Source organism: Eulemur rufifrons, chromosome 20 (assembly GCF_041146395.1).
Source record: "Eulemur rufifrons isolate Redbay chromosome 20, OSU_ERuf_1, whole genome shotgun sequence".
In the NCBI taxonomy this organism is placed as follows: Eukaryota; Metazoa; Chordata; class Mammalia; order Primates; family Lemuridae; genus Eulemur; species Eulemur rufifrons.
This window is the reverse complement of record NC_091002.1, coordinates 23,373,280-23,396,039: the sequence shown is the minus strand read 5'-3', so window position 1 is coordinate 23,396,039 and position 22,760 is coordinate 23,373,280. Positions and strand designations below refer to the sequence as shown.

Sequence of the window (22,760 nt, the reverse complement as noted above, 5' to 3'; positions counted from 1 at the left end):
TATATAGAATTCTACAGATCAAATGTAGAAGGAACTATGGAATAGAAAATCACCATCAGACCCCACACTAATAATTGTGAAAGACAAGTTCATTGATGGATGCTAAAATTAGTGGGCAAAAATATAATGAAAAACAGAATATTTGCAAGGGGAAAAATAATTTTACATGGATAAAACTGGCACTATTTTAACCATGTGACTAGTTAACCATGTGACCAACTTAACACATCGGCATCAAGGACCTCCTAATATGATACACTAAGACAGAGATAAAAACACTTCTCTAGTCCTTGTACCAAAAATGTGATATCCTCGCCAAAAAAAGCATAACCTCAATCTAATTGTGAGAAAACATAAGGCAAATCCAAACTGAGTGACAAAATAACTGGCCAGAACTCTTAAAAATGTTAAGTCTGAGGAAGTGTCCCATATTAGAAGAGACTAAAGAGACAAAATAACTAAACACAAAGTGGAATCACAGATTAGATGTTGGACCAGAAAACAGACATAAGTGGGGCAAAGTGGTGAAATTCTTATAAGGTCTGTTGGCTTTCTAAGACCTTATAAGGTCTTAATGTTTGTGCTCATCACTACATATAAAAAAACTTGGATATATCAATGTAACTTAATTTTTTATTTTCATACCAGCATTGCAGACACTTGAGAAAGCTGTATCTTGCAGGCTTAACTTAACTGTTTTTCCTTAAAAATCTGATTTTCATTTAAGAATATTTCATGGAGGGGGGATAGGCGGTACATGGGCAACGTATGTAACCTGAACTTTTATACCCCCCATAACAAGCTGAAATAAAAAAAAAAAAAAAAAAAAAGAATATTTCATGGATATTTCTAATACTATTAATAGTATTAGATCAATGTCAATATTCTGGTTTATAGTCATTGCACTATGATAATACAGGATATTAACATTAGAAGGGGCTGGATAAAGGGTAAACAGGAACGCTACGTACCATATTTGTAATTTTTTTTGAAAATCTAAATTATTTCAAAATTAAGAGTTAAAATAAAAAAGTATACTAGAGGTCTATATTTACTGAAGGAAAGCTATCCATGAAATATTCTTAAATGAAAATCAGGTCATAACACAACATGTAAAGTATGGTAGAGTTTTATTTAAATTTTTTTTCCAAATGCTTTGTATCATTTAGTCCAGTAAATGCAGTAAAATTATATTCCAGATTTTTAAGGAAAAACAGTTAGGTCAAGCCTGCAAGATACAGCTTTCTCAAGTGTCTGCAATGCTGGTATGAAAATAAAAAATTAAGTTACATTGATATATCCAAGTTTTTTTATATGTAGTGATGAGCACAAACATTAATAGAGATAAAATACTGATGCAAATAACACACTCTATTTTAAATTTTTATAAGCATTCATTCATTTAATTATTTAAGAGAGAGAAAATTAATATGTATTCAATGAGAAATGCCTGGAAAAATAAACATTAAAATATTAACAGTGACCATCTGGGTCATAAGATTACAGGTCTTTGATCTTTTCTTCATTTTCTGAATCTTTAGCAATGAGCATATTATTTTATAATTATTAAAAAGAAACAGGGAAAAAATTTTTTAATGGGTGACAAAGGATAAGAAAAAACATAAAATTGAGCTATAAAAACCTGTAAAATGTATACGCTTATAAATGCAAAAAATATCTCAGAAGGATACATTAAGAAACCAGTAACAATGGTTGCCTCCAGGGAATAGAACCAAGTGGCTATAGGAAATTGGTAGAAGGGTGACTTTAAATCATACAGCCTTGTGTACCTTTGATTTTTGAACCAGGTGACTGAATTACCTATTCAAAAATAAATAATTGAAAAATAAAATCAAAGCTACAAAGCCTATTTTTAAAAACTACATATTTTGTGGGCCATAAATATGACTTTAAACTTTATAGATCCACCCTAAAGAAGGAAACTTGGCTGGCCCTGTGGCTCACGCCTATAATCCCAATGCTTTGGGAGGCCGAAGCAGGAGTACTGCTTGAGGCCAGGAGTTTGAGACCACACTGGGCAACACAGCAAGACCTCATCTCTACAAAAAATTTTAAAAATTACCTGGGCATGGTGGTACATAACTATAGCCCTAGCTACTCAGGAGGCTGAGACAGGGAAATTGCTTGAGCCCAGGAGTTCAAAGTTACAGTGAAATATGATCATGCCACTGCATTCCAGCTTAGGAAACAGAGTGAGACTCTGTCTCTTAAAAAAAAAAAAAACAAAAACTAATCAATTACACAATTCATGGTGGTCATAAGATAAAACAAAGCCTGTTGCTCAAGATCAATGTAACTGAACCAGAAAGAAGTCTCCCTGAAGGAGTCCCATAAGAGATTGCTGTGTAACACAGCCATTAAACCCCTCACTAAGGCTGGGAGAGGTGGCTCACACCTGTAATCCTAGCACTTTGGGAGGCTGACACTGGAGGATTAGTTGAGCCCAGGAGTTCAAGACCAGCCTGAGCAAGAGTAAGACCCTATCTCTACAAAAAATAGAAAAATTAGCTCAGCTGATATCGCGTGCCTACAGTCCCAGCTACTCAGGAAGCTAAGGTAGGGGGATCGTTTGAGCCCAGGAGTGTGAGGTTGCAGTGAGCAATGATGAGGTCATTGCATCCCAGCCTAGGTGATAGAGCAAGACCCTGCCTCAAGGGGAAAAGAAAACCCTTCACTGGAGACCCACGGAGATGATCATCAGGCTACTTCACAAGGCATCTTTCAGCCTAAACTGATGGCATCCTACCACAGAGCAGAAAAAGCAACTATACAGGGGACCAGTATGAGGCTGCCCAGGAATGTAACTCTCCATTAGTCTGGTTTAATCCAGAGGGATATTTTCAAGTATGTAGCTAGAGGACAGACTGCACACCTTTCAGGCAGTTATCTAAAATGTAATTCCTCTCAGATATGCTTTTACTAGATATTGTGCATTAGTGAATTTGTTAATGTATTCTCTGTCAAGTGCCTGGAATGTGGTTCTTTTATTTTGATAATTAAATATGACATCATGCACTTAATGATAATTAATCTGGAGGAAGGGTCAACCTCATGTAAAAATAGTTTTTTTAAAAAAACCTACGATTTACTATAAAATTAAAAAATATAGGGAGAACATAAACTCAGAATATTTTAAATTAAATACATTTAGCTTTATGATAAACTTCTTACACTGTCCTTATTTTTCTTATTTTCATGCACATGATTAAAAACTTTGGGCCAGGCGTGGTGGCTCATGACCATAATCCCAGCACTTTAGGAGGCCGAGGTGGGAGAATCACTTGAGGCCAGAAGTTCAAGATCAGTTTGGGCAACATAGTTACACCCTGTTTCTAAAAACATTTTTTTAAAAAACTTAGCCGAGTGTGGTGGTGCAGGCCTGTAGTCCCAGCTACTACAGAGGCTATGGTGAGAGGATTGCTTGACCCCAGGAGTTCAAGGTTACAGTGAGCTATGATGGGGCTACTGCACTCCAGCCTAGGTGACAGAGTGAGACTCTTGTCTCTAAAAAAATTTTTTTTAAATAATTAAAGACATACAGGCCGAGCACAGTGGCTCATGCCTGTACTCCTACTACTTGGGAGGCCGAGGTGAGTGGATCACTCGAGGTTAGGAGTTCGAGACCAGCCTGAGCAAGAGCGAGACCCCATCTCTACTAAAAAAAAAAAAAAAAAATAGAAAGAAATTACTCAGACAACTAAAAATATATAGAAAAAATTAGCCGGGCATGGTGGCGCATGCCCGTAGTCCCAGCTACTTGGGAGGCTGAGGCAGGTGGATCGCTTGAGCCCAGGAGTTTGAGGTTGCTGTGAGCTAGGCTGATGCCACAGCACTCTAGCCTGGGCAAAAGAGTGAGACTCTGTCTCAAAAAAAAAAAAAAAAAAAAGACATACAAAAAATTTTTTAAGGGCAAGACTAAGCTATAGTGTCTAGGGATATTTATTTGAGTAAAAACACATTAAAAAATGCAAAGATGTCATTAATATTGTTCCCCCTCACTCTGACTCTTATAGGTGCATTAGTGGTAGGTTTTTCAGTAAGTAGTAATGACTTGGGCTCTACCCTGAACTCAATAAGCTAAACTCATACTAATTCCTAATCTTTAGGTAAAAGGCTGAGGAAAGACCAAAACATGACAAAAAGGTTCCAATATTATTCCTGACAGATTTCCAAACAAGATGGTATAGTGTGAACTCTGGTATAACAGCCATGCCTAAAGATTGTTCGCTCTTCATACAAAACATTAGTAGCTATGTGACCTCGGGCAAGTGACTTAATCTCTCCATGCCTCAATTTTCTCATCTATAAAATGGGGTTAATAACAGTATTTACATCACAAGGTCATTATAGAGATCAAATTTGTTTATTAACATACCTAAAGTGCTCAGAACAGTACCTGTCATGCAGAAAACATCATGTGTTAATTCTTATTATTTTTATCAGACGGGGAAGTCCATGCTTGCTCTCAAGCAGGCAATTCATATATATTAATATTTTAGTTAGAATATCAAAGAAATGGATTTGTAGAAATAGGTGACACAGAAAATATCTCTTTCTTATTGTAATGGATACATTATTTTTGCCAGCCCAGCATCAATTTCCCCCTTTTCTGGTAACAGCACCCTAGTCTTTCCTGTGTGATACCCCCATCTTCTACATTTTGGGTAAGGCTGCCTCCTCTCCAAAGAGGTAGATATATGACCCAACCTGACGATAGTAATTGGCTGAAGAATTGATACACAACCCAAATCAGTTCAGTGTGACTCAACTCCAGGGCTTTTGTTGTGCTCATTGAAAAAAAGTCACCCACTTTCCACTGGACTTGGTACTCTGATGATATAAAAATTAGAGGCTACCAGTGGCCACTCTTGCCAACACCTGGGAAGAGCCTGCCTGAATGCAGCGAATGCCAAGATGGAGAAAGAATTAGTCCTGATGAGATCATTGAGTCACTGGGTTCAGCTAGGCCTGAAGTCAGGATCTGTCCTTGGAATGTTCAGTTATAAAGGCCAATAAATTCGCTTTTTATTATACATTGGCCAGTCTGTGTTGGGATACTATCATCTGCATATCAAAAAAATTGATAACACACTGACTTAAAACTCCTCAGATATTTGAACACAGTAATCATCCCCTCCAAGTATACAACTTATTCCCATTTAAAAAAATTAGTCCCTACTACAGCCAATCAAAATCTATTTGGATCCAGGTCCCTTCGCCCAAAGAACCAATCACTCAACTCAAAATGTCGTGTGAAGGCCGGGCACGGTGTTTGAGACCAGCCTGAGCAAGAGTGAGAGCCTGTCTCTACAAAAAATAGAAAAATTAGCTGAGCGTGGTGGCATGTGCCTGTAGTCCCAGCCACTTGGGAGGCTGAGGCAGGAGGATCACCTGAGCCCAGGAGTTTGAGGTTGCAGTGAGCTATGATGACGCCACTGCAAGCCAGCCTAGGTAACAGAGCAAGATCCTGTCTCAAAAAAGAAAAAAAGTCTTATGAAACCAGAAGGGCTCCTACTTTAGTATTTTTAAATGCCTGCCTTTGGGGGGTTAATACAATCATCTGCTTTTTGGGAGGGGGTGGGAATGAGGGTCTCTCAAACTCCTGGGCTCAAGCGATCCTCCCACCTCAGCCTCCTGAGTAGCTAGAACTACACATATGTGCCATGACACCCATCTTCAATCAGCTGCTTTAAAAAAATATCCCATTGAAGGTATACTTTGAAGACTAGTGATACTTACAGATGTTGTACCCTCCCTCCAAAATGGGACAAATAATCATCCTGACTTAATCAGATCCAGATGATATGATTCACAAATCTCCCTCTAACCCTGACATTGACCTCAAGCTCCAGATCTAAACCTTTGAATATCATCCTATTACCGTATACCCACATGAAACACTCCTCTATCCTTTCTGAGTCACCTATTTCAACCAACATCACCACTGTTCTTCTAGTAACTAAACTCAAAACCTTAGAATTAGCCCTTTTGGCTTTCATTATTGTGCTGAGCTTTAACACGGATTATCTCATTTAACAGGATACACAGTATAACTTCCTATTTTACAGATGAGAAAATTGATGTTAGAGGTCACATAGCTAGTAAGTAGTAGAGCCAGAGAAAGAGATTCCAGACCCTGTGCTCTTAATCAACATACAACATTGTCTTATCTAGATCATCCTGTCCATCCTCTAAGTAACCAGATCTTAGGCTTTCTTTTCTTCCATATTTATTCAGCAGCAACTACACACACCTGCTCTATGCCAGGCACAACAGAATTCAGGAATGAATAAAACAGTCCTTCAAGGGGCTCATAGTACGGTGGAAAAACCAGATATTAACAAGTAATTATGGGCGGGGTGCGGTGGCTTATGCCTGTAATCCTAGCACTCTGGGAGGCCAAGGCGGGCAGATCGTTTGAGCTCAGGAGTTCGAGACCAGCCTGAGCAAGAGCGAGACCCCGTCTCTACTAAAAAAAAAAATAGAAAGAAGTTAGCTGGACAACTAAAAATACATAGAAAAAAATTAGCCGGGCATGGTGGCGTGTGCCTGTAGTTCCAGCTACTTGGGAGGCTGACGCAGGAGGATTGCTTGAGCCCAGGAGTTTGAGGTTGCTGTGAGCTAGGCTGGCGCCATGGCACTACAGCCCAGGCAACAGAGTGAGACTCTGTCTCAACAACAACCAAAAAAAAACAAGTAATTATGATATAAGGTGAGAAATGTTCTTAATACAGGTATGCGTAAAGTGCTAAGAGAGTAGAGGAAGGAGAGGGCCTTATAATACCTTGTGTCTTCTAGTATCCAGAAGAAAGCAGGAACCAAGTGGCTTCAATTCAGTTCAACAAGTAATCATATGCAAAGATATTAAATCCAAGCTCTTACCATCTCACACATCAATTACTCCTATCTTACTACCATTCACCAATGGGGAAACCTGGGCAAATTATTTAACTTCTCTAAATCTGTTTCCTCTTTTGTAAAAGGGGGGGGAAATGACCATCTATCACACATAATTACCGTGAGGACTAAATGAAAAAAGGTATATAAAAGTCTTATCACAGTCTTTGAATATAGTATTTTTAAAAACCTTAACTCTTATTCATAAATGGTACTCATTATGCCATTCCCCATTCCAAAACATCTATGGGATAACATCAAAACTCTGGCATTTAAAGGATATGAAGGAGACTTCTACAGTGGTGGCAATGTTGTTTCTTGATCTGGGTGCTGACATCATGAGTGTATATAGTTCATAAAAATTCACTGAGCTCAGTAAGACTATGGTATTAACAACTCCTCCTCAGGTTCCTACCTGTTCTGAGCTGCACCCATACTCAAGGAGGCCTGAAGGGGGGCCTACAAAGAGAAGGTGGTGCCATCTCTACCTCTGCCAGGAGGAAATATGACTGGGCTCCTGCCCTTGGTGGAAACAGCGGGGGAGTTCAGACCAATCCTGGTCCATAAGCCCTTTAGTAAGGTTAAAACAAATAACACAGGATCTGGGAAGCTACACCAATCGCCCTGATAAGTATGCAGAGACATTCCAGCATTTGTGTCTACTATAACTTGGCTTGGAAAGATGTACATGTTATTCTAAGCCAGACTTTAAATGATTTTGAGAAATCCAGTGTTTTAACAGAGGCACAAAAATTTGCCACCAGATTATGCCTTTCAGATCCTTGATATCCATTGGGTGAAACAGCAGTGTCTGTGCCTGACCCGGGGTGGGATAATAAATCCTCAGAAGAGAAGTGGGAAAGAACACAGTTTTTAGGATGCGGTCAGGCTGGCCTCAAGGCCTCCAGGCAAAAAGCAGTCAATTATTCCAAGGTCTCCACCATAACCCAGGGGCCCAGGGAAAACCCCATAGCCTTCCTGGATTGGCTCTGGGAGGCAACAGAGACACACCACTCTTTTTTTTTTTTTTTTTTTTTTGAGACAGAATCTCACTCTCTTGCCTGGGCTAGAGTGCTGTGGCGTCAGCCTAGCTCACAGCAACCTCAAACTCCTGGGCTTAAGCAATCCTTCTGTCTCAGCCTCCCAAGTAGCTGGGACTACAGGCATGTGCCACCATGCCCGGCTAATTTTTTTTCTATATATATTTTTAGCTCTCCAAATCATTTCTTTCTATTTTTAGTAGAGACGGGGTCTCGCTCTTGCTCAGGCTGGTCTCGAACTCCTGACCTCGAGTGATCCTCCTGCCTCTGCCTCCCAGAGTACTAGGATTACAGGTGTGAGCCCCCACACCTGGCCTGAGACACACCACTTTTGATCTTAATTCAAATAACAGAAGGGTGATAATAAAAGACAAATTCTTGACCCAAGTAGCACCAGATATTAGGAATACACTCCAGAAGCTTGTCCAGGACCCTACCACCTAATGATATGGTAGCTGCTGCTAATTCTGTTTACTATAACAACTTCTGAGTTCGAGTCTCAGGCTCAGAAGAAGGAGTAGAGGAAGGAAGCTAGGCATGCCCAGTTAAAGACAGCATTGGCGCCCACATTCAGACCAACGGCCAAAGCCTCCACCAAAGGAAGGGATCTCTGATGCCACATCTGCTGACGTAAAGGGCATTGGGGCAAGAACTGCCCCAATAAGGACAGGCTGTCCAAGGCCCCTTGTCACTGGTACCATCAAACAGGTCACTGGACAGTACTCTGTCCTATGGAATTATCCCAGCAGGGGAGTCGGACCCCCGACCAGACCATGGTACAACACTGAAGGAGCCCGCTCCTGTCAGCCCCCCAGGCAGATAATGATCACTAGACTGCAGCCAAGGGTAACCCCCCTGGTGGCAGGCAGGACAGCCAGTAAATTTTCCTTTTGATACCAGGGCTGCCTACTCTGTCCTTCTCACTTACTCCAGAAGCTGGGCACTCAATCCTCTATGGTCACCAGAGTCTCTGGGGTCCCTAGCAAATAATTCTTTACTCTCCCTTTGTTTTGTTTGTGGGAGGATGTGATAATGTCCCATCAACCAGCTAGGATGTGACTTGCTTTCTAATTGCGAGCGTGGGTTTCTTTCTACCTTCAGGAGGAACCCAGCCTCACAGGCCTCTTACAAGTTACCTCACTCTATACTATCTGCCAAAACAATAATCTTCAAGGGGCTTTGATGGTAAAACTTGCCTCTCTGCCCAATGAAAGGGGTCATACTCCACTGAGGACTGGCAAATAGATTTCATCTAAATGCCTCCCTATAGAGGAGTCAAGCACTTATTAGTGTTTATTGACATTTTTACTCACTGGGTTGAAGCTTCATGGCAGGACTGAAAAGGCCGCATGAAGTTTCCCGAAGACTTATGGAGGACATATCTCGTTTTGGCCTCTCCCAGTCCTTACAGAGTGACAACTGTCCTGCTTTTGCTTCACAGGAAACAGCTGGACACCAACAGGCCCTTCAAGTAGCTCAGTTCTTGCAAACATCACAAGAACACAAGCTACCGCCTAGAGACCCTTCTTCCCCTAATCCTTTCTGTCAGCCGGGGACTTAGTGCTCATCAAACAGTGGAAGGATGGGTCCCCCACATCCCAGCTAACCCCAGTGTGGAAAGGTCCTCATCCAGTCTTACATTCTACCCCAGCTGCTATTAAGGTTCCAAGTATACCCACTTGGATGCATGATTCTCAGATGAACCCATGGAAAGACCAAAATGAAACTCATCTGGCCCCTGTGGACAAGGACTCCAACACCAGACAAAAATACTCATGTATTCCCTTGGAGGATTTTCGGTATCTTTTCAAGCAGACTCCTCCCGCTGTGGCTCCTTCAGATAAGTAGCACAAAGTGTTTATCCATGAGTAAAAAACCTTTTACCGGCCGGGCGCAGTGGCTCACGCCTATAATCCTAGCACTCTGGGAGGCCGAGGTGGGCGGATCGTTTGAGCTCAGGAGTTCGAGACCAGCCTGAGCAAGAGCGAGACCCCATCTCTACTAAAAATAGAAAGAAATTATATGGACAGCTAAAAAAATATATATAGAAAAAATTAGCCGGGCATGGTGGTGCATGCCTGTAGTCCCAGCTACTCGGGAGGCTGAGACAGGAGGATCGCTTGAGCTCAGGAGTTTGAGGTTGCTGTGAGCTAGGCTGACGCCACGGCACTCACTCTAGCCTGGGCAACAGAGTGAGACTCTGTCTCAAAAAAAAAAAAAAAAAAAAAACCTTTTACCCTGGCAAACAAAACCACCACTTTCTACCTTTATGGGAACAGCAGTCACTGATGGAGTAGCCACATCCTTGGGCCTGCAGCAGTCTTTGGCTGAGGAGGCAGCACGAGCCCTGGTAAAAACTAGCCATATACTTGCCCTGTTACAGGAACAGTTAGATTCGCTTGCCAAGGTCACCTTACAAAATAGGCGGGCCCTTGATCTTCTAACTGCAGCAGAAGGGGGCACCTCCCTTTTTTTTTTTTTAAGACCGGGTCTCACTGTGCTCAAGCTGGCGTTGAACCCCTGAGCTGCAGCTATCCTCCCGCCTTGGCCTCCCAGGAAGCTAGGACTACACGCGTGAGCCACCGCGCCCAGCTTACACCTGCTTGTTCTTAAAAGAACAATGCTGCTTCTTTGTTAACAAGTCAGGACAGGTTCAGGACAACATCGATGCCATCCTAGAGTCTGCCTCCAATCTCCAGACTCGAGGTGAGATCCCTGGGCCTGGGTGGATATCCTTAATAATTCCCTTGGTCACCCCGTTACTTTGCATACTGGAAATTCTTATATCAGGGCCAATCTTCATGAATTTTCTAACTACATTTATTTCATCCTGTCTAGAGGCCATCAAACTACAAATAGTCCCACATTATCTGCCAGCCCTGCCACCTACCTCCTCCTCACACCTATAACTATAACAATGTACAAAGAACATATACCGAAGTACCCTGGAAAGATCCCCGGAGAACGTATAAGAGGCCACCCTAACAGGGGTCGTCAGCCCCCAACTCAGCAGGAAGCAGAAAGATGAGCCGACGCCCCCTACCCAATAATTTGGACCTCTAGACTACAAACTGGGGAAATGTTCGGTAGTTAGTAAGGGATTCCGGGTCTCCTGGGGACGAAAGATTGTGCCCTGCCCTTGGTGCAATTGCCCCATCTGGGAAGAAGGACAAGGGTGGGTCCCAGGCCCCCATCTTGGTCCTGCCCTCCCTTAATCCTGCCCTGAGCTACTGCCATACCTGGGGGAGGAGAGACTACCCTAGAATCCGCCAATCAGTACTTAGTGCACCAGCTGAAAAAGAACGCAGAAGACACTCTAGCCCACAAGCCAAGCGGCATAGGTACCATAGAGTCCGGAAATTGACCTAGAGCACCCCGTATGCCTAGTAAGACTCAGGCCATGCAACTCCAAACTGTCCAAAGTGGTTCCATAGTGATGTCTGAAGGTCCCAATCCGGGCACTATTAAACAAGACTGAGACCATAACCAACCCTTTTTTTGAGACAGAGTCTGGCTCCGTTGCCCAGGCTAGAGTGCCATGGCATCAGCCTAGCTCACAGCAACCTCAAACTCCTGGGCTAAACCAATCCTCCTGCCTCAGCCCCCCAAGTAGCTGGGACTACAAGGCATGCGCCACCATGCCCAGCTAATTTTTTCCATAGTTGCCCGTCCAATTTCTTTCTATTTTTAGTAGAGACAGGGATTTGCTCTTGCTCAGGCTGGTCTCGAACTCCTGACCTCAAGCGATCCTCCTGCCTCAGCCTCCCAGACTGCTAGGATTACAGGCATGAGCCACCACAACTAGCCAAACCAACTCATTTTTGCCCCTTCCTTTTGCTCTCATTTTGCTGCAGCAATGGGTTCGGTCATCATCTGTGGTGTATGTATCACGCTCTATAAACCTTTATCTTCTCTTGCTCTATAATCCTATCTTTCTCTCCTCAATAAACCTCATTTTCGTGGTTGCCTTTAAAAAATTCACTGAGTTCTACACTTATATTATGTGCACTGTACGTATAGTCTACTTCAGAAAAAAAGTTTTTTGAAAAAAAATCATTAAACTGGCCCGGCGTGGTGACTCATGCCTGTAATCCCAGCACTCTGGGAGGCCAAGATGGGATCATTTGAGCTCAGGAGTTCGAGACCAGCCTGAGCAAGAGTGAGACCCCCATCTCTACTAAAAATAGGGAAAAAATTCGCTGGGCGTGGTGGTGTGCACCTGAAGTCCCAGCTACTCTGGAGGCTGAGGCAAGAGGATCACATGAGCCCAGGAGTTTGAGGTTGCTGTGAGCTAGGCTGACGCCACTCTAGCCCAGGATACAGAGCAAGACTCTCAAAAAAAAAAAAAAAAAAATCATCAAACTCTGGCTCCAAACTAACCTCCACTCCATTACTCCCCTACTTGGGATATTTTACGTCCTTGAACATCTCTTGATGCTATTTACCTTCTGCTACCTCGAACTCCCCTTTTCTCCAATCTTCCTTTCTAGCCCCTATGTCCTTCAAGAGTCAGCTCAAATCCCACACATCCTTAGGAAACTGGAAAAGGAGAGGACAGTTTATTCAGGGTCAGAACACTAAGGAAGGAACTGGGTGGACAGAGGAAGTACACTTTTTACAAATTATTATAACTCTTTGATTCTCTCACTAGCCTGTGGCTCCTTCAGCCCAAGTTCTGTGTTTCACTGGAGGCACGAGTATAAAACAATGTTTGATGAAAACCTTGAATAAATAATAAGGAACAGCAGGAAAAACTGCACCGCAAGTCCCAGACTGAGAAGAGGCTTCTATGCACAGGGACTCTCCTCACTTAAACAAGATTGGTCCCCTCATCTTGGACCCTCTCGCACACCATCCCCTACCGCAGGGAGCACCGCTGGCCATCCCGCGCCAAATCCCAATCCCCTGCGCAAACCCTACTCCACACTGCACCCCCTCCTCTTATCCCAACCTGCTTCGGACCACACCCCACGGCTCAGGACTCCGAATGGGACACGCCCCCTCCGATTCCCACCCCTCAGGTGGTCCGGCCCCTGGGGCCGAAACCTCAGGACACCGCCCCTACGCCCCCTCGCCTCAACAGCCACGCCCTCGCGTCCCGCCCTCCCGCCCTCTCCCGGGACCCCAAGAGCCGCTCAGTTCTCAGAACACCGCGCGCCCGCGGTCGCTGCCCCCGCCTCCCATTCACAGAGGCCAGGACAGCGCAGGCGGGGCCTGACCGCGTACTGGAGCCGGCGCTCTCACCTCTCTTCCAAGAGTTCAGGGGGGACACCACCTCCACCCGCTCAGAAATGAACTCGGCCAGACTGGAGCAGAACAAGGCCGCCCGCACAGTCACGGCCAGCACCAGCACAAGGGCCAAGGGAGCCGCCATGATAACTGGGGCGGGCGCGCAGGCGGGAAGGGAAGACGAGGCGGAAGAGCCTCGCGACCTGCGCGCCACCCTGTGTAGTCCCGCGGGCGGGCGCGCGCCGCTGCCGCCGCCGGACCGGCCGGGCGTGGGGACTACCCCTCCCAGGAAGCCTTGCGGCGGGCCGGGCCGCGGGACCGCGCCGGGGAAGCGCCGCTGAAAGCAGACGCGAAAGTGGTCGCTTGTGTGCGGTTGGGAGGGAGCCTGAAAGAGATGTTGATTGCACTCCTGTGTGCATGTTTTTAATGTTAAAATGATTACCTTTTATGTTTTTAAAGAGTGTTCAATAACTATTCTTTTATTTGCTTTACGATGGTTTATTGAACGGCAGCTCTCTGCCGGGCTCTATATTCGGTTTTGAGGACACATTTTGGAGTTGTAGACACTTACTAGCTCTGCGACCTTCAACAAGTTGCTTAACCTTTCTGTGTCTTAGGTCCCCTCATCTGAAAAATGTACTGATGGTAGGCTCACTAGAGACAATTCAGGAATGATTAGAAATTGTGCCAGTCGCTTTTAAATGCAGCCATTATTGAAAATTAAATTATATGAACTTACAATTAAACAAATTATTTTAAAAACAAGGGAATAAGTACTCAAAACTCATCATTTCTTAATTATTTCATTACTTTTGAAAAATCTGTGGTCTTGAGGTTATCAGTGTGGTAAATACTATATATTCCTGTCCTCGAAAGGTGTTTGGTTACCTCAGGTTGGTAGCTTGAAATCCCTCCCGTTGGGAGTGTTTACACCACAGCAATCAGTAAACACGACAAATCAGGGGTTTGGGTTTGGAGAGCCCATTGATAAGCACCACTTCATTAGTTAATGTATGAAAAGTGCTTATCATAAGTGCTTAAATATTAGCTATAATACTATTAAATAAATGTACAAGAAAATGTCAGCTCTGTGGAAAAACGTGAAACAGTGCATGATTGAGAATAACTTGGTGAAAGGATGGTGGTAACACTGGACAAAGTGAGCAGGGAAAGCTCTGGAAGGAGGTGACATTTGAGCTGACCTAAAGGATGAGAAATCAAGCAGAGGGGAAAAACTGTGAGTTAGGAAACAGCAGGGTGTGTTTGAGGATCAGAAAGGAAACAAGTATGGCTCAACTGGAGAAAGTAGAAGTTGTGGATGAGGAGATGGGTAATCAGATAGCAACCTAGTGGCCATGTTTGGGAATTTGGGCTTTATTCAAAGTGCAATCCATGTTCTATTGGAGAATTTTAAACCAGAAAGTGATGTGGTGAGGTGTATGTTTTTTTTAAAGATCTCTATGTCCCCTAGCATTGGGTATTAGGGAATATTGCAGTGACAAAATTGTACCTTCTGCCTTTGTGGAACTTGGAGAGTAGTTAAAGAGATACAGTAGTCTTAAGAATAATATAAGTAGGCCAGGTGTGGTGGCTAACACCTGTAATCCCAACATTTAGGGAGCCCAAGGCAGGTGGATCACCTGAGGCCAGCAGTTCAAGACCAGCCTGAGCAACATAACGTGACCTTGTCTCTACAAAAAGAAAAAAACTAGCTGGGCATGGTGGCAGGCACTTGTAGTCCCAGCTACTCTAGAGGCTGAGGCAAGAGGATTGCCTGAGCCCAGGAGTTCAAGGCTGCAGTAAGCTATGATCATGCCACTGCATTCCAGCCTGGGCAACAGAGTGAGACTCTATCTCTAAAAAAAAAGTTTTAAAGAAAAAAGTTAAAAAAAAAAAAAAAAAAAAAGGCCGGGTGTGGTGGCTCACGGCTGTAATCCTAGCACTCTGGGAGGCCGGGGAGGGCAGATCCTTTGAGCTCAGGAGTTTGAGACCAGCCTGAGCAAGAGCAAGAGCCTGTCTCTACTAAAAAAATAGAAAGAAATTATCTAGACAGCTAAAAATATATAGAAAAAATTAGCCAGACATGATGGCGCATGCCTGTAGTCCCAGCTACTCGGGAGGCTGAGGCAGGATTGCTTGAGCTCAGTAGTTTGAGGTTGCTGTGAGCTAGCCTGACGCCACGGCACTCTAGCCCAGGCAACAGAGTGAGACTCTGTCTCAAAAAAAAAAAAAAAAACCAGACTAATAAAAGACAAATACCAAAATGAGCAAAGGATTTGAATATACCTCACCAAGGAAAATACACAAATGGTCAATAAGCATGTAAAAAATGCTCAACATCATTAGTTATTAGGGAAATGCAAATGAAAACCACAATGAGATATCACTTCAAACTCACTAGGATGTTGGCCGGGCGCGGTGGCTCACGCCTGTAATCCTAGCACTCTGGGAGGCCGAGGTGGGCGGATCGTTTGAGCTCAGAAGTTCGAGACCAGCCTGAGCAAGAGTGAGACCCCACCTCTACTAAAAATAGAAAGAAATTATATGGACAACTAAAAATATATATAGAAAAAATTAGCCGGGCATGGTGGCACATGCCTGTAGTCCCAGCTACTCGGGAGGCTGAGACAGGAGGATCGCTTGAGCTCAGGAGTTTGAGGTTGCTGTGAGCTAGGCTGACGCCACGGCACTCACTCTAGCCTGGGCAACAGAGTGAGACTCTGTCTCAAAAAAAAAAAAAAAAAAAAAAACAAACTCACTAGGATGTCTGTAATAAAAGACAGACAATAACAAGTGTTGGCAAGCAAGTGGAGAGATTGGAACCCTTACATCTTGCAGGTAGAAACAATGCTGTAGCCACTTTGGACAACAGTTTGGCAGTTCTTCAAAATATTAAACAGAGTTGCCTTATGACTCAACGATTCAACAACTAGCTATGTATCTGGAAAAAAAATGAAAACATCTATCCACACAAAAACTTGTACAGAAATGTTCATAGCTCATTCATAAAGGCAAAAAATGGAAACAACTGAAATGTCCATTTCGTTTGCCCATGAATGGATAAGCAAAATGTGGTGTAACTGTACAATAGAATATAATTGGTCAGTAAAAAATAATGGATAAACCTTGAGAACAGTATGCCAAGTGAAAGAAGCCAGTCACAAAAGACCACATATTACACAATTCCATTTATATGAAATGTCCAGAATGGTCAAATCCGTAGAGGGAGAAAGTAAATTAGTGGTTGCTTAGGCTGGGGGGTTTTAGGGGAGTAAGGGATAGGAAATGACTGTTAATGGGTACAGAGTTTCTTTTTGGGAAGATGAAAATGTTCTAAAATTAGATTGTGGTGATGATTGTACTATTCCATGAACATACTAAAAACCACTGAATGATACACTTTAAAATGATGCATTTTACACTGTATGTATTTCAATATATTTTTTTTTTTAGAGAAGGAGTCTCACTATATTGCTCAAGCTGCAGTGCAGTAACTATTCACAGGGTGATCATAGGACACTATAACCTCGAGCTCCTGGGCTCAAGGAATCCACTCACCTCAGCCTCCAGAGTAGCTGGGACTACAGGTTGCATGCCACTGCACCTGGCTTATATTTCAATATCCTAAAAAGTTGATAAGTATTAGAAGCACTTGGGAGATGGATTTTTTAAATGTTAATTTCCGGCAGTTCGTTTCTCCCTCAACCAGGAAGGACATATTGAAGTTGGCATACCCATCAAGGACAGTGTAACTACCATGGCTCCCAGCACTTTGACGAAACCTCAGATGCGTGGTCTGCGGTTTCATATTGTTGGAACATTCATTGTATCCCTGGGGGTTGCAGCTTTGTGTAAGTTTGGTGTGGCTGAACCAAGAAAGAAGGCATATGCAGCTTTCTACATAAATGACTCTATGAAAGATTTTGAGGCGATGAGGAAGGCTGGTGTCTTTCAGAGTGCAAAGTGATTTTTTTTTTTTCTTTTCTTTTCTTTTTTTTTGGGGAGACAGTCTCACTCTGTTGCCCGGACTAGAGTGCTGTGGCATCAGCCTACCTCACAGCAACCTCAAACTCCTGGGCTCAAGCTATCCTTCTGCCTCAGCCTCCCGAGTAGCTGGGACTACAGGCATGCGCCACCATGCCCGGCTAATTTTTTCTATATATTTTTAGTTGTCCATATAATTTCTTTCTATTTTTAGTAGAGACAGGATCTCGCTCTTGCTCAGGCTGGTCTCGAACTTCTGAGCTCAAACGATGCTCTCACCTCCCCCATCTCGGCCTCCCAGAGTGCTAGGATTACAAGCGTGAGCCACCGCGCCTGATCTGATTTTGGAACATAAAAGAATTCTTTGGGTTGATTTACATAGAAGTTTGTCACGACCTGTATTCCTGAGCTATGAATATGTGGGCTGAGGAATAGTTTCTCTTGATAAATAAACCATTAACAAATACAAAAAAAAAAAAAAAAAGTCAATTTCGTAGTTCTGCCCTAGAGACTGTGATTCACTAGGCCTGGGGTGGAGCCCAGGAACCTGCATTCTTAACCTCTCCAGGTAATTCTAATGTTGGTAATTCAGAAGCCACACCTTGAAAAACATAACCCTGAAGGTATAGGTATCCTGTAGCTTATGCAACAAAAAAATGAGAATAGCAATGATAGCCAGCAAGCCTTGAGTGCTTACTATGTGCTAAGTACTATTTCGAGTGCCTTACATGTATTGTCTCATTTACTACATGTATTATTAAAGGTACTGTTATTTCTCTGTCACCACATGCATATGAAGAAACTGAAGCACAAAGAGGTTTAGTAATTAGTCTAAGGTCACACAACTAGTAAGTAGCAGAGCAGGATCTGTATGTTAGCTTCACATATTGTGGTTAAGCTGCTCTCCCTGAGAAAATGAGAGGAATTTGGATTGGGTTGGGTTAGTTGGGTTGGGTTGTTTTGTTGTTGTAGTTGAGGAGGAAGGGTAGAGAATAGAAAGGAGGGAAATGATAAAGAAGTAGTAAGGTGATTTCTCTCCTGAGAAACCAGAGATCCCAGAAGATATGTGGGTTACCTGGAAAAGAAGAAATTCAGGCTCTGAGATATTTAGTAACCAGCATTAAGCCACACACCTGGGTAGTTTTTCCTTTAACATTTTTTTTTTTTTTTTTTTTTTTTTTTTTTTTTGTTGAGACAGAGTCTCACTTTGTTGCCCAGGCTAGAGTGAGTGCCGTGGCGTCAGCTTAGCTCACAGCAACCTCAGACTCCTCGGCTTAAGCGATCCTACTGCCTCAGCCTCCCGAGTAGTTGGGACTACAGGCATGCACCACCATGCCCGGCTAATTTTTTTCTATATAGATTTTTAGTTGTCCATATAATTTCTTTCTATTTTTAGTAGAGACGGGGTCTCGCTCTTGCTCAGGCTGGTCTCGAACTCCTGACCTCGAGCAATCCACCCGCCTCGGCCTCCCAGAGTGCTAGGATTACAGGCATGAGCCACCGCGCCCGGCCTCCTTTAACATTTATTGAGCATCTACCATTGTCAGATCCTGTGCTAGACTGTGGAGATATAGTCTATCTAGTATAGCTCTTTGATTTCAAATAGCAAACTTATTCTGGCCATCTTCAACATAAAGGAAATTAACTAGAAGGCCATTGGGTAGCTTATAGAGTCAAACTTGGAATAGTCAGGACCCAGGTAGCCAAGAACACAGAGCCTGGGTAGCAGAAAGCACCTATCAGGTCAAGCATTCCACCACTGGAATGAGTGAACTTCAACCAGTTTTGAATAACATTGCACTATGCCATTCAAGAGTCAGTGTTCTTGGAAAAAGCATGAGATTCATTGAGATTAGGTCCTGTACCTGCCTCTTAGCTATGTACAGGGCAGCAAGAGAAAAGTCAGATGATGTGAGAAGTCAAATGATGCATTTACCATGTTGGTCTTAGGACAACATACCCTAAAGGCAATTGAGTGAAGTTAATTTAATGAAAAAAAAAGAGTATAGAGGCCGGGCGCGGTGGCTCACGCCTGTAATCCTAGCTCTCTGGGAGGCCGAGGTGGGCGGATCGTTTGAGCTCAGGAGTTCGAGACCAGCCTGAGCAAGAGCGAGACCCCATCTCTACTAAAAATAGAAAGAATTATATGGACAGCTAAAAATATATATAGAAAAAAAATTAGCCGGGCATGGTGGCGCATGCCTGTAGTCCCAGCTACTCGGGAGGCTGAGACAGGAGGATCGCTTGAGCTCAGGAGTTTGAGGTTGCTGTGAGCTAGGCTGATGCCACGGCACTCACTCTAGCCTGGGCAACAGAGTGAGACTCTGTCTCAAAAAAAAAAAAAAAAAAGAGTATAGTTATGAGCTTCATAAAGACATTTTGGTCAAAGATGGACTGCATGTATGACAGCAGTCCCGTAAGAATATAATGGAGTTGAAAAATTCCTATCGCCTAGTGATATCATAGCCATCATAATGTTGTGGCACATCTATGTTTAAATATATTTAAATTCACACATACTTACCATTGTGTTACAGTTGCCTACAGTATTCAGTACAGTAACATGCTATACAGGTTTGTAGCCTAGGAGCAATAGGCTATACCATATAGCCTAGGTGTGTAGCAGGCTATAGCATCTAGGTTGTGTACCCACTAATAATAATGATGGTAGGTTGGGCGTGATGGCTCACACCTGCAATGTCAGCACTTTGAGAGGCTGAGGCAGGAAGATCTCTTGAGGCCAGCAGTTCAAGACCAGCCTGGGCAACATAGAAAGACCCCATTTCTACAAAAAATTAACTGGATATGGTGGTGCATGCCTGTAGTCCTAACTACCCAGGAGGCTGAGGTGGGAGGATCTCTTAAGTCCAGAAGTTGGAGGCTGTGGTGAGCTATGATTGAACCACTGCACTCCAACCTAGATGACAGAGCAAGACCTTGTCTCTTTAAAAAAATGGTGGTAAGGAAGATAGACAGTCCCTCCTATACTATAGCTTATAGACTATCAGGGAGTTACACAAAATAGAAGTAAGCAGACAAAATAATTAGGAGTTGCTATTAGACCTTTGAGGGCAACAGACCAGGAATGATGCTAATGAATGATAGAGACCCTACTATAGATTTGAGGTTGCTGTGAGCTAGGCTGACACCACGGCACTCTAGCCTGGGCAACAGAGCAAGACTCTGTCTCAATAAATAAATAAATAAATAAATACAACTGGGGACTTTTTCACCTCTGGCTGCTTAATGATCAGCCACCATCATAAATGCCACAGGTGACTAGCCAGGCAAAGGAGTTCGTGACAGCCCAACTGTTTCAGCAGAAACAAATGGCCATAGATGTCCTTTACCCTCAGAAGGCAACAGTACCTATCCAGACATTTGAGAAAGAATAATCAAAATGTACAAGAACACAGCAGGTATTATTATCTCTGTCTTCAGATTTGAACCACTTTGGTGGTGGCTAATCAGGCTTTGATAAAATTTACAATTCCTTGGCCGGGCGCGGTGGCTCACGCCTGTAATCCTAGCACTCTGGGAGGCCGAGGTGGGCGGATCGTTTGAGCTCAGGAGTTCGAGACCAGCCTGAGCAAGAGCGAGACCCCATCTCTACTAAAAAAAAAAATAGAAAGAAATGATATGGACAGCTAAAAATATATATATAGAAAAAATTAGCTGGGCATGGTGGTGCATGCCTGTAGTCCCAGCTACTCGGGAGGCTGAGACAGGAGGATCGCTTGAGCTCAGGAGTTTGAGGTTGCTGTGAGCTAGGCTGACGCCATGGCACTCACTCTAGCCTGGGCAACAGAGTGAGACTCTGTCTCAAAAAAAAAAAAAAAAAAATTTACAATTCCTTGGATTATTCAAAGAGAAAGCAAAACAAACACAGACTTGCAAGATTTGGACCAGATGAGAAGGAAAGAACTCAAGAAAATCAGCAAAAGAAACACAAAAACAGGCCGGGCGCGGTGGCTCACGCCTGTAATCCTAGCACTCTGGGAGGCCGAGACGGGTGGATCGCTGGAGGTCAGGAGTTCGAGACCAGCCTGAGCAAGAGTGAGACCCCGTCTCTACTAAAAATAGAAAGAAATCATATGGACAACTAAAATATATATATACAAAAAATTAGCCGGGCATGGTGGCGCATGCCTGTAGTCCCAGCTACTCGGGAGGCTGAGGCAGTAGGATCGCTTAAGCCCAGCAGTTTGAGGTTGCTGTGAGCTAGGCTGACGCCACGGCACTCACTCTAGCCCGGGCAACAGAGTGAGACTCTGTCTCAAAAAAAAAAAAAAAAAAAAAGAAACACAAAAACAGAGTGAAAAAAGCCAGGGTTGCTATAAAGGCAAAAAGAATTAAAGACACAGCAATGGCTTCATCTGTGGGGACTATGCAGATTTTTCACTATATAAAAACTTAAAAACAAACAATAAATCAACCAAGTGGGTATGTGTGGAAGGCAGTAGCATGTAGGAAGAGATAATTAAAGATATCTTTGAGACTGAAAAAAACAGAAAGGGCCTGATCTAGTTCCTTGTACAGATTGGGAAACTAAGGCCCAGAGAGGAGTAACGCTAGGCCCAGGATGGCACAGCAAGTCAGTGGTGGCACTGGGCCCAGAAACAGGGGTTCTCACTATCGGTCTCTTGTGCTAGCAGCCTCCTGGCCCTGGGCTGGGGTCTCTGGTGGGACACACTGGGAAACCCGCACCAGCTCCCTCTTTAATCCTCCACCCAAGAGTTATAAAGGCCCAAAAGGAACCAAAGATCTGGACTTACGTAATGTCCTCAGGACAGGTTTCTGAGACCCTGCCCCCAACCCTACCAATTTCCTTCCCGTCCCCTACCCATAATTTGCAATGCCCACAATTGCAAAAGCTATCCTGTTAGGAAAACAAGACCAAGGTGTAAACTAGGCCTAAAACTGGACGGCTGTAGACCGGCTCCCCAACCCCCAACTTTCTTTCTCTGAACCCCTCTCCCTCCCCAGGAAACATACTCCCCACAACTATGTATCCAGGCCACTCATACCTTTGCCCCAAATATATACAGATTTCCCTGCTCTGGGAAAGGAGACAGGTATAGTGGGCTTTGCTTGTTGCTTCCCATTTTACTCTCTCGTAACAAGATGCCAGCTTACTTAGCCATGTGATTTGAGTGGGATTGATCTCAACCTCATTCCAGGAACAGGCTCTAAATGATTTAAACTAACCAATATGTGCCAAACCCCTAGCCACAGTCACTGGTTCAGGGATGAGCATATGGCCCAAATCAGGCCAATCAGAGCCAACAAGGCTCAGTTCTGGGGTTTTAGATTCAGCCATTTGGGGGAATGGGCTTTTTCTCTTCTGCGGGGTTTGAGATTAGAAATGCCCAGACGTACGGGCAGCTGGCAGCCCTTTGTGGAGCTTATACATACAAGACAAGGCAAGCTCAAGGCCTGTAAAGATACAATGAAGGCTGGGCGGTGGCTCATGCCTATAAACCTAGCATTCTGGGAGGCCCAGGCAGGAGGATCACTTGAGGTCAAGAGTTTGAGACCAGCCTAGTCTCAGATACTTGGGAGGCTGAGGCAGGAGGATCACTTGAGCCC

At 43.7% G+C, this 22,760-nt stretch overlaps 1 protein-coding gene across 1 annotated transcript in view; it reads right to left on the bottom strand.

Annotated features, from left to right (window-relative positions):
• PIGU (phosphatidylinositol glycan anchor biosynthesis class U) overlaps positions 1-13,339 on the bottom strand; it is a 94,880-nt gene extending 81,541 nt beyond the window's left edge. Inside the window, exon 1 of the mRNA XM_069495708.1 lies at positions 13,203-13,339. Coding sequence (XP_069351809.1) covers positions 13,203-13,332 — 130 coding nt within the window. The 5' untranslated portion in view covers positions 13,333-13,339. The remainder of the gene's footprint in view (positions 1-13,202) is intronic.
• Between the last annotated feature and the right edge of the window lie 9,421 nt (positions 13,340-22,760).